The following is a 13,325-nucleotide window of genomic DNA, read 5'->3' as shown; positions in this document are numbered from 1 at the left end:
TCCCTCCATGATACACTGAGCTTTACCAGTGATGGTCCTTTCAGAGGGTGAACCAAGGATCCCCCCTTTTTTTTTCTTTTTTTTTCTTTTCTTTTCTTTCTTTTTCTTTTTTTTTTTGCTCTTTGCTTAGACATATTCTCTCTTTGGCACCCAGAAGCAGTAATTAAGCTGAAGGAAACAAAGAATTCAATCTGTATAGTTAACATCCTGAAAGGAACTCTCAGTTTTTGTGCACTTGCCAATAGCTGGAGGCCTGTTCTCCTATCGAGGAACATGTGCAATCTACATGCGCACCAAGAGCCCCTGCACATCACAGCAAGGCTCAATGAACTAAAAAGATCCTCCTTATGCAAACAAGAGTTGACATTTAAAGGAGGACAATGTGCTTGAATCAGTTCCTTTTCTGTTAATGCAGCTTTACTTTAGACCAAGCTGTGGACCAAAGTGAGATAGTTTTGATTCACCTCAACGAGACGTTTGTATTCCTTTCAATATCTAGAAGGGGCCTCTCCGCACATGCTCCATGGAAGCCATTTTCAGTTATTGGATGTGCTCAAAACCTCTTTGCAGGAAACCACAGAGATGAACATATCTGGTTTGCTTTTCCTAGGATTGCATTGCAGCTGCTTTAAGGCGTTGCAGAGGAATCCTACATCCACGCCCAAAATACCTTTTTGCCTTCAATCTGATGCGCTGCACAACCCAACAATAATGGTTCCAAGCAAATGGCTTTTAATACAACCACATTGAAAATATGTAAAGTTCATGAAGTCATTCAATGGGAATAAATGAGACTGAAAAAAGTGACTGCAGCTTATGTTTTAAAAACTTGCCAAAATAGAAAATCAAACAGAGAAGGCCAAACTACCAATGTCTAAGAGAAGATCAAACTTGAAAAGACAAAAAAAAAACCCAGAAGACAGATTAATAACTGATTTATAAGATCATCAAGGAAAATGGCATATCAATTATTATTAACCAATAACTCTTATTTAAAGAATGAAATAAAATGGTGAATTGGACATGATGAAGTAATGGTTAATAAGCTCAGAAGCAAACAAATGAATTTCAAGTACCCATTAAAGTTACTAGACAGATACCTAAGGAAAACTAAATATAGGAGTGAATGTAGACCATTGTTAGAAAAGGATAATTACAGCATTCAACCTTAAAACTAGTGTTCTAGTTTTAATTTACATTCTTTTTATTGATATTTATATCTTTGCTTGTGTCTTTTGAGTGTTTCCTACACTGTTTCCAACTGTATTTCATTATTTTGCATCATTGCTTTTATTGATTTTAGGCTATTCACATATAATGTAGAACATTTAAGGAAAGAGAGCATATATAACTTTCCTGTGACCTCTGATTTAAGATATGGATTATCTATCTAGACAATACTTAACTATTGGACAGAAGATATATGGAACCGTGTCCTCAGTCTTTCTAAATCAAATGGTTACTACCTAGCTCCGTAGACTAAATCTGCACAGTGAAATCAAGCATTAGAATGGGGTTGCCTCAAGAAAGAATCTCAAGACTTTGTTTACCCCCTTTTACTTATTTTAAGAAGCAAAGAGGGAAAGGCAGATGGTATCTCATCACTGAGTGATTTTCAAACTAAAATGTCACAACTAGGACAGATACCAGGATAGCTTTCCTACTTGTGACATCAGCCTGATTTTCTTTCTCTTTTTCGGCTGAGGGAATGACAGAGAAACCTGTCATAAAACATAAAACTTGACTTATGAAATTCTGCATAATAATCTTGGTTCTTATGATACTTGTAGTAATTTATATTTTGATGGGGTTGAGAAAATTAAGGAAAGCAGGAAGAGGAATTTTTCAGAGCATGGAAGGTTGAAGAAGGAGCAGTTGGGAACGGAAGGTGTTTGGTGCAGAACTAGCACAGAGAATATTTCAGGTTCTTAAATGAGGAATATAAGAGATTTTCCACGGTGAAAATGTAAAGGGAAGAGTAAAACAAGTCAGAAAATGATGCCATAAACAATACACAATGTAGTACTGACTAGGACTGTGCTTACTTTGTAATGGCTTTGGAAAAAAATATACATATGTTCTGTAAGGACTGAGCTTCTCTGCTATGCTATTCCCTCCCCCACCTCCATTTTGCTACTGTGAAAATCTAATTCATGTTTTTATTTTTATACCTTAGAAAAAGATTATACATTCTGTTAGCTGACGTATTAAGAGGCAGGTAGTTCAGTGCTGTGATCCTGGAGTGGAGACAAAGAACTAAACAGCTGTCCTTCCTTCAGTGTGTGAATTGGAAGGTCTAAAAGGATGTGGATGCAGTCAACAATGTTGTTTATGCTCATAGTATCTAAAAGGTTAGGATCCTATTTGTGTAAAAGGTAATTGGGAGGTTTTTCTGATAGTCAAAAGCATTCCTGTGTAAAAATATTGTATTTGCAATAGACTCATTCTCCTCCTTCACGGCCACCCCTCCTTTCCTTTCCCTCACCCCTCCCCTTAGCAGAAGAAGCCGCGTCGGGGGCGGCCGCCATGGTCCTGCATGGGCTGAGCTGAGGAGCCAGGATGGGGCCCGGACAGGGAAAAGTTGGGCCTTGTGCTTGCTTACCGACCGGCTTAACCTGCTCGTCTCTCCAGCTCTCGGCCCATGGGGAAAGGAGGGCCTCGCCAAGAGCAGGTCCATTTTGAATATTTGTTGCAGTAAGTATACAAGTAAAATGGGCATCAAAACATTTACCCACAGTTCCCCAGGAGATGCTTAGAAAGCTGAACATGCTACGTAATGATGGATATTTCTGTGACATCACCATTCGTGTCCAAGATAAAATCTTCAGAGCACACAAGGTAGTCCTGGCAGCATGCAGTAACTTCTTCCATTCCAAATTGGTTGGCCAAGCAGAAAATGATGGCCAGAGCATACTTGACTTGCATCACATGACAGTGACTGGCTTTTTGCCTCTTCTGGAATACGCCAACACAGCAACATTGTCTATTAACACTGAAAACATTATTGATGTCTTGGCTGCTGCTAGCTATAAGCAAATGTTCAGTGTTGCTAGCACCTGTTCTGAGTTTATGAAGTCAAGTATTTTATGGAACACCACCAGTAGTCAGCAAGAAAAGGTGCTAGATACAGGCCTGGAAAACAGTGCAAACTGCAATTTTACATCACGGGATGGCAGTCTTTCTCCAGTTTCCTCAGAATGCAGTGTGGTAGAAAGAACCATTCCTGTCTGCCGAGAATCGTGTCGGAAGCGTAAAAGCTATATTGTAATGTCCCCGGAAAGTCCACTTAAATGTAACATCCAAACAAATTCCCCACAAGTTTTGACTGCTTCAGCTTCCTACGCAGAGAGTAGAAGTCATCCTGTGGACTCTTCCTTAGCTTTTCCTTGGACTTTCCCTTTTGGAATTGACCGAAGACTCCAGTCAGAAAAGGTGAAGCAAGTAGAAAATTCTTGGACTCTAGAAGTGCCTGGCCCATCTGAAGCATCTAGAAGAATTTCTGAGTATATGACGTGTGAGAGCACAAAAACCAGCTCACCCCTGGTGATTGAAGAAGATGTATGTGTAAAAGTGGAAAGGTTGAGTGATGAAGAAGTACATGAGGAAGTATCTCAGCCTGTTAGTGCATCCCAAAGTTCTTTGAGTGATCAGCAGACAGTCCCTGGAAGTGAACAAGTTCAGGAGGATCTTTTGATCAGTCCGCAGTCGTCTTCTATAGGTTCAATAGATGAAGTTGTCACTGAAGGATTACCATCACTGCAGAGTACTTCTGGTGGGAATATCCATGTGGAAGATGATGTCCGACTGAAGAATGTCCAATACCCTTACCAGCTCTATATTGCTCCTACAACCAGTAGCAAAGAGAGACCTAGCCCAAATGGTCCTGACAAACCTTTTCAATGTCCAACTTGTAGGGTTCGATTCACCTGCATTCAGAACTTAAAACAGCACATGCTCATCCACTCAGGCATTAAACCATTTCAGTGCGACCGCTGTGGGAAAAAGTTCACCCGGGCTGACTCGCTTAAGATGCATTGCCTGAAGCATGAAGATAAATGCTGTTTCCGGTGCCAGATATATAGTGCCACTTTCACTTCCTTTGGAGAATATAAACACCACATGCGGGTTTCCAGGCACATTATCTGCAAGCCTCAGATTTACGAGTGCAAAACATGTGGCGCCATGTTCACCAACTCTGGAAATTTAATCATTTATCTGAGGAGTCTGAACCGTGAAGCTAGCAAACTACTTCCAGAGCAGTGACTTCCTAGTACCAGACTACTTAAACCAAGAACATGAAGAGACTCTTGGCCAGTACGAGCTAGGAGAGCATGGATTTGAAAGCAGCTCTTCTGTCCAAATGCCAGTTATTTCGCAGGTCTCGTCGACCCAGAATTGTGAAAGCACTTTCCTGTTGGGGCCTCTGGGTGGGCTGTTAGAAAAGGAAGAAGACCTGCTGGAGCAACCGAAAACCCTCTCAAGTGCTGAGGCCAGCCAAGAGGACCTCCTGAAGGCCGCCGGGCTCTCGTCTATCACTATTGAATAAGTCAAAAGTTTGTTTGTTTGTTTGTTTTTTGTCTTCTTGGAAAGTGCCTGTGTTTTGGTCTTGTATTTGCAATATTCATTTTACGTTTCCTTCCTTGAGGTAACAAACCAAATTCATATCAGTTGTAGTCTTGATCTGTTTGGGACTCTTTTGCAGTTTGTGCATACCAATAAAAACGTATACTTTATTGCATCGATCTCCAATCGCTTCAATACACTAATAGTCTCCCAATTCCAGTGGACAGAACATCAAATAAATAAAATGCTCAGACTGGTTTATGCACCAATTCTTAAAAATACTCCCCATCCTTAAGCTTATCTTCTAAAAACATATACATAAAACATAAAAACAAAGTTTTTATCAATTAGAGAAAGGATGCAAGAAAATTAGTACTACACTGCAAAAAGAAAAGATCTAACACAAATTTTTGGCTTTATTGATTGACTATTTTTTTTCAAATGTAATAGTACCAAGGCATATGTACCACTGCTTCACTCTTCCTGGATTTCTTTGTTCCTGGGGATTTTCCAGTACGTTACTTCTCCTAGGTAGAATTAAGTTATTGTTTTTCCCAGACCTGGTTCTCCTTTCCTGGAGTTCTCCTTTTCATTTTAAAAGAATCAACCATTTTCGATATGTGCAAAATACCTCCCGTTGTTTATTTGCAAGAGAGTCCTCTCTCCTTCATCAGAACATATATTCTGATTGAGATGAATGGATTCTCTCTGAACCTGGTTTCCGCTTACATCGAAGCTTCATCCACAAGAGGGGAAGGAAAGGTATAATTTGATGGTAGCACTATCAGATCTGCTTTGCCATTTAAATAAAATATAAATACATTGAGAATTATTTCAATTATACATTTCCGTGGTAAAGATTACTGGTACAGGTTTTATAGCTACAGCTTAGAAAACCCCAAATCGCTGTGTAAATGCTATAATTTTATGCTGTATATTGTCGGTGTGACTATCTTTAACTCTCTGGAGAGTTAATTACCGTAAATGGATCAATAGAATATCTGTTGATAAAGCTAACATTTCTTTACCTTTGATAGCCTACATCTTCATCTCCTTGCCTGCAGAGAGTAAATTCAGTAACCTTCCAGCTGTTAGTGAACTACAATTTCCAGCCACTCTTACTAGCATAACCAGGGATGAGAAATATTGACAGTTGTAGGTCTTCAGCATCTAAAGTATTGCAAGGTTGTTTCTTCCAGGCATACAGAAAATTTGTCCCATAGAATCAGTCTTTCTGGCTAGAAATCTTTTATTCCCATCCATTGCAGATGCAAGAAACCTGCTAATAGCATCCATGATAGATAGAGCTGCCAAATCTGAGCAGTAAAAATCTAAATGACCACAAAATGCTAGCAAAGAGATAACAGGCTACTGTGGAAGAGCAGAGGACAACTATGAAAGTCACTAGTGTTTATCAGGTGACAGGGTTAAAGAAATATCCAGCTGCTGATGTAGCCTTAGGCAAAAGGAAAATTCATGTACCGGTATGTATGTATGTGTGTATGTGTATGTATCTGTATAATTGGTACAATGAATGTCACATCCATGTAACAAAGTGAACTTGAAGTTGTTAGATAGAACTGTTAATACTAACGTTCTAGGAATCTGAGCTGAAATGGGTTGTAGTGGGTTGTTTCAAATTAAGAGGATCGCCAGAATGCCTACTGCAGACATGAAAATCACACAAAAAGAATGGAATAACCATCATTACCAACAAAATAATGCTAAGGTGTTCCCATATAGATGGAGGAACTCTACCCAGTCAACTAAAACTTAAACCTGGTGCTGACTGCAGCTGAGATCATGAACTACTTCTTGAAAAAATCCCTCCTTTAAAAAAAGGCAAAATCATCAAGACAACAAGATACTATCTCAGCATATGAATATACAGGGAAGGTACAGAATAAATTCAATGAATTATATTTGATAAACATAGTGCCTGAAGAATACTCAACTGAAATTCAAGAAACTATTATATCAGGAAGCAAATGGAAAGAGTTTATATCCTAGGAAACAAATGGCTGAAATGATGTATTGAATATTGTTGTGAAATGACAAAATGCAAAAAAGCAACAGTGACAGAAAAAAAATCCCAAATAATTAGTCAAATTCTAAAACAAGACGAGTCAAAGAGATATAAGAAAAGAACGATGACAGGAAGTGGGCCTGGCTAATCTAGCAAAGAGAAGGACCAGGGGAGACATGATAGCAGTGTTCCAATATTTGAGGGGGGTCTCACAGAGTGGAAGGAGTCAACCTATTTTCCAAAGCACCTGAAGGCCAGACAAGGAATAATGGATGGAAACTGAGATTTAACTGGAAATAAGGAGAAATTTTCTGACAGTAAGAACAATCAACCAATGGAACCAAGGGTGTTCTCTGTGGGCGTGCCGGCCCTTTGGAACCATCTTCCCACGGAGCTTAGGACTGCCCCCGACCTTCGCTCATTTCGCAGGGATTTGAAAACTTGACTTTTTGAGCTGTCTGGCCCAGACTGAGGGGTTTTAATTATTTATTAATGGGGTTTTAGTTTAAATTCAGGGACTTAATTTAATTTTAGTTTTAATCGATTTTAACTTTGTATGTATGTATTTTTAATTTTTCCCTGTAAACCGCCCTGAGTCCTACGGGAATAGGGCGGTATACAAGTTTAAATAATAAATAAATAAATACCTTCAGAAGTTGTGGGAGCTTCATCACTGGAAGCTTTCAAGAAGAGACTGGACAGCCATCTGTCAGAAATGGTATAGGGTCTCCTGCTTGAGCAGGGGGTTGGACTAGATGACCTTCATGATTCCTTCCAACTTTGTTATTCTGTTAAGCTGGGGACAGTGATTGAGCTGAAGGAACTACAATACAGATTTAAAAGAATTTGAGAAATTAAGGGAAGCTTTTATGCAAAGATGGATAAGAATGCAAGGATCTAATGAAAAACAATAAAAAGAAATATGCATAGAGCACTTATAGAAATGAAAACCCAAATAAGTGACAGGAAACTAGAGTCTGACATTTCACAAAGTGAATTTTAATGGGCTCAAAATATTACTAACAAAAAAGTGGCAGGAACTGATGAAATACGAGCAATATTCAGATCTAAGCAAATTTGAGCATTTTTATCAGCGAAGCATTTTGCAGATATCTCATAGTGGACCTCAGGCAGATCTTTGTACCTTGCCATATGAAAGGCAATGGGTCAGCCTAAATATGGTCATTGGAAAGCAGGGAATTTAAAATACTTCATTGCCCTTATTGTGATGGAATAAGCTTTGCCTTGGAAGAGTGAGGAAAATTCTCAGGGACGACTCACACCCTGGAAGGTATCTCTTTACTCTCCTACCATCGGGTAGGAGATATAGGAGTATAGCCAGCCGCACCAACAGGCTGAAAAACACCTTTTATCCATGGGCTGTTAGGCTTTTGAATGAGAAATAACTTGTGTGAATTTTTGTGTTGGGGGTGGGAGCACAACGGGAGGCTCAGCTAATCTCAATGTATACATAGTTGTACTTTGACAATAAAGATTCATTCATTCATTCATTCATTCATTCATTCATTCATTCATTCATATGTTGTTGTCTTGGGAGTTTCCCGGTACTCCCATGTTACACCTTTGCTCTGCGAGCTGCATTGGTTACCAGTTGTCTTCCGGGTGAGATTCAAGGTTCTGGTAATGGTCTTTAAGTCCCTACATGGCATGGGTCCGGAGTACCTCGGGGACCACCTGCTGCCGGCGTCAACTTCCCTCTGCCCTGTGCGTTCCCACAGAGAGGGCCTCCTCAGGGTGCCTCCGGTCAGAGAATGTCGGCTGGTGGCCCCCAGGGGGAGGGCCTTCTCTGTGGGCGCTCCGGCTTTATGGAACCAGCTGCCGGTTGAGCTCCGGACGGCACCGGACCTTCGCTCCTTCCGACACGGTCTGAAGACCCATTAATTTGAACAAGCTGGCCTAGCCTGATGGGGGATGTTAGGGTTTTTAATGGGTTTTTAAATTGTTACTGTTTTATCTGGGTGATTATTTAATTCTCTTTTAATTTTTGTATTTTCTATTTATATGTGCCCTGTTCACCGCCCTGAGTCCTTCGGGAGAAGGGCGGTATACAAATTTAATAAATAATAATAATAATAATAATAATAATAATAATAATAATAATAATAATAATAATAATAATAATAATAATAATAATAATATATCTCCAGCTTTGGGCTGCAATTCATACCAGAAATGGAGGAAATTCTCATGTGAATGTAATTCAATAGTTCCATTTATGTCAATGGCAATAATTTATTTTTTTTTGCATGTATGTTACAAATGAAAACTGAGGTATACTTTGTACCAGCACTAACCACCACACCTCATAGGTTCATTTGGCAGCTTATCTACAGGCTTGGTAAACAGTGCATCGCAAACAAAAAACAGGCCAATGGTCCTTCCTGTTTCAGTGCAGGATTAACATAAGCTCCTACTATCTGGAATTTTCTTTCACAATCTTCCCAATAATTGGCAACCATTATATGATTTTTTAATATCTTACCTATTGTACTTATCAGCCAAGCACCTTTTATGCTAACATGCCAAAGTGAAGTTAAAAGGAAAAAATAAATGCAACCAGGAATTTAAATCCTGGTTTTGTACAAGTACTTTTAAGTAGGTGTCATGTGATGGTTCCTGCAGTGCTTATTCATGGAAATGACCACAATCAAATACCATAAAGAAGTATCTCTTGATTGAAAAGAGAAGAAATGGTCTCAAAAGAACATTGAGTCCTAATAGCACTGTCTTTCATTTGCTCTTTCATTTTCATTTTGGTAGTTGTGTCTTCAGGCTTTGTATCCTGGATACCTGCAAGGAAAAAACAAGGTTAATAACACTCAGAACTATTTTAAAAAGGCCCATTTTGTATTACCTGAAACTCAGAAGTCAATAGGATGGAAACTGTGATCAATCAAGACTTGTTGTTCAATGCTTCTGATGCTGCTAATGCATTAGCAATGGCCTCCACTGAAAGAACAATCCATTGTCTTAAAATCTTCCCATCTTGTTCCATTCCAAACTGCTGAATCTACACAAACCTGCCCACACCATCAATCAAATTGTTATCTGTGCAGCAATAACAGATACATTTAAAGAATTTAGGCCCCACTCTTGTGCCCCAAAGGATACCCCAGAGCAGAACACAGGATAATAAATATGAAAGTTGTACTTCCATGGTTACTATTGTTTTGTGCCATACCAATAGCTGATTCTATCTGCTGATTCTATCTGCTGATTTGATTGCCAAATTGCCTGCTTTCTTGGAGGATGCATCCCTACATCTAAATATGCTGAGCATGTGTGTGTATGTATATACATATACATATACATATACATATACATATACATATACATATACATATACATATACATATACATAGTCCAGTTTTTGGAGACTGCCTGTAAAAATCCCTGCAGTTCTCTTGGAAGGATTTTTTAGAACTAGTTTGCCATTGCCTCCTTCCTAAGGCTGAGAGAAGGTGACTGGCATAAGGTCACCCAACTGTCTTTATGCCCAAGGCAGTACTAGAACCCATAGTTTATGGGTGAGTGCCTTAAATGTTATATATGTTCTATAATATAATACAAAACAGCATATTTCTTGGGAACAGGAGAAAATGGGAAACATATTTTAGCCAGAATAGCTTCAGTTTGCTTTCTTGGGAATCAATTAAACTTGTACTTGAGTGTTTATTTTATTAGCTCAGCTCAGCTCAGCTCTCATATATATTCATTTCCTCAGCATACCTGTTTTACTATAATTTATTGTGTAAGTGCTTTATCTGCCCAGGTATCCCCTTGAGGGACTGAAGTTACTGTCAGCTTTAGCAAATCCAAGCAATAATGCTGCATCATATACACAGTTACCAACTAGCAAATCTCAATGACCTCCCTTTGTGTCTAATTTGCAGTGAAACATGAAAAGGACTGGAAAAACTGATGATGCTTGGCTAATATCCATGGGCATACAGAGGGAGAGAAAAACATGAGCTGGATTGTTTTTAATTCTTGTTTAGCATGCACAACAAATGTTCTCTTCTCCTTCTGTAGATGCTGCAGCGCTTCATCAGTTATTCAGCATGCAGCACACCAGATTTGGTACTGTACTTTAGAAAGCGCTCTCTCTCTCTCTCTCTCTCTCTCTCTCTCTCTCTCTCTCTCTCTCCTCTCTCTCTCTCTCTCTCTCTCCCTCCCTCCCTCCCTCCCTCTCTCCCTCCCTCCCTCCCTCCCTCCCTCTCTCTCTCTCCCTCCCTCCCTCCCTCTCTCTCTCTCTCTCTCTCTCTCCCTCCCTCCCTCCCTCCTTCCCTAGGGACTGGGAGATCTGCACTAATCTCAATGTCTTTTTGTCAAGAGAATAAATTACATCCCTCATTTAGATACACATAAATGTACTGGATCTTGATGCTTTCTTCCCTACTTGTTCATTTTTTTCCCTGATCATACAGAATGTTTGATGTAGCCAGGGCTTTTTTTCTCATAGAACGCTCAGAACGGAGTTCCGGCACCTTTTTTTGGATGGAACCTTGTAGGGTAGGCAAGGCGGGTTGTATGACGTGTGTGAGTTCCGGCACCTTTTTCTTTTACAAAAAAAAGCACTGGATGTAGCTCAAATAATACAGTGTGGATTTTGTTTTCAATGACCTAAAAAAACCTTGGGAAGTCAGAAACCAAGAAACAGATGCAAGGACAGCTTTACTGTTCCTATTGATATGTTCTCGTAGTGGCTTAAGGATATTTTTAAAATTCTACTTTAGAATTCCAAAAGTAAGCTTACGTATATGTATTTTAGACAAGCATGCTCTAGTTTCCCTAAGGATGATGTCATAGAATGAGTCAGAGGCACATGACTGGAAGCCATTTCATTCAAAATGAGTTTTCTCACCATACAAATAATATCTACATTTCCGCAGGTTTAGCAGTGAGTTTTCCATTGTTACGTTGGCTGGGATCTGGCTCACCAGCAAACTCACCAGAAGATGAGTAGAAATAACCTGAACATCATAGCTGTTGCTATATGTCCCAGATAATTAAAGCTCTCACTGTTCTCACATGCCTGTAATATATACTGTAAAATGTTTGGTTATTTAGAGAAAAGAAAGAAGCACTGTATGCATGTGGTTTGATCATACAAATCATTTTATGGTATGCAATCTATAAACATTTAAGGAAGCTTCAAATTCATCCAAATATGTCAGGGTCCTTGATACCAGTGTTATTTAAGGTATTCTTGGAATGTCTTCAGTATTCTATTGTTATTTCAGTATGAGTACAAGAGAAAGACATACGTATTGTAGGGTTTCAAACATTTCCTATCTTGTAAGGCTGCAGACTCAATCTCTTCAGATATAGAGTAGGATTTATGCTTTGCCAGTTCAAAGAACAAAATACAGAGGAAATAAACTAGTATTATCTGTCGTGATCTTGCAAATTTTATTGCTGTTGTATGGAGATATACGTACTATACATTCACTTCACATAGATAACTCCAACATTGGGAAAGTGGATGGACAGAGTGGAGATAACATGGATAGAGAGGCTCTGTTCCTACAAATAGCACATGAAACGTGAATCAAAAATTCGAGAAGAGCAATTCATTAAGCCTAATTTTCTCCAAATGCCAATAAGGGGGGGGATGATGTGGTAACAAAAGGTTGAGCTAGTCTGTAACTTGTTGGCTTTAGAAAAAAACAAATACTGTTCAGAAATTCTGCTTCAAGATATGGGTTCTCCAGAGACCGAAGATTTGCTGATCTTGTGGTAGACAGCTACAACAAGGCAACTAAAGGAGGAGAAATTGATAGTAGATTCAGTTAGCAGAATTGAAATCGCTGAGAACTTTATTTGGCTGCAAAGTAAAATCAGCAAAATCATCCAAGCAGAACAGCATTAAATGTTTTTGAATTTTTCCATCCCCTCCCAAATATTAGCTGTGACTCCTCCTAGTTTTGTATTGTCTACAGATTTGATAATCATTCTCTCAACTCCCTTGTCCATATCATTAATAAAAATGTTGAACAGCACCAGGCTTTGTTCTTCCTTTAGACTAATCTGAACCATATTTCTTGTTTTGCTTTCCCCACTCAGACATGGAGAAATCCCAAGGTCCTTTTTTGATCATTATTACTACAGTATATACAAATGTTTGCATGGGCTAGAGAGACAGAAACATCAGTGGTAAACTATCATACTGCCATATCTATATTAACAAATTATACAAACAGCTGTTACAAGGTTATAGGCAGTATTTCTTCAAGGCCATTTATCCATCTGCAATGTGTTTGGAGTTGAGGAGTTGATTTATTTATTCATACTCCTGTGTTTTGGTCCCATAAATATACTACTACAACTGGATTAATTGTAGCAGCCACAGAGTCCTAGGGAAAAAGCAGGTACACCAACTTTGGCAAGGTGGATTATGAAGAGACTGCACATGCTGAGATCAGATTGATGAGAAAATGTGGGCAATCGTTTCATCTGGTTTCAAACAGAGCAAGGCAGATTCTTTACCATGCTTTAGCCAAACAGCCTATTAACTAAAGAGTTGGTCTGGTGAGGAAAAAAAATGAAGGATGCCTTGCACAAGTCAGTTGTTGAAGATGGGTGGCTATAGAAATCAAATAAAATCAACTAAATAAAAATAAAGAGGCCAACTATGCATAGATGAAACATCTATCTATCAGCTCCACAAGCTGGCCTGGAGCCCTTGCAGGTCTCACTCTGTCATCTTATCATT

General features: G+C 39.1%; 1 protein-coding gene across 1 annotated transcript; it reads left to right on the top strand.

Moving 5' to 3' along the window:
* Positions 1-2,711: 2,711 nt before the first annotated feature.
* Positions 2,712-4,546, top strand: LOC310632384 (zinc finger and BTB domain-containing protein 44-like; the record flags this gene model as incomplete). Its single annotated transcript, XM_083349585.1, is given in 3 exon segments — positions 2,712-2,737; positions 2,739-4,235; positions 4,237-4,546. Coding segments are annotated over 3 exon segments (1,833 nt in total).
* Between the last annotated feature and the right edge of the window lie 8,779 nt (positions 4,547-13,325).

The sequence above is a fragment of the Vipera ursinii genome (assembly GCF_947247035.1).
Source record: "Vipera ursinii genome assembly, chromosome: 1".
Lineage (NCBI taxonomy): Eukaryota > Metazoa > Chordata > Lepidosauria > Squamata > Viperidae > Vipera > Vipera ursinii.
Note: the sequence above shows the minus strand (reverse complement) of the source record. Positions and strands in the feature narration are given on the sequence as shown.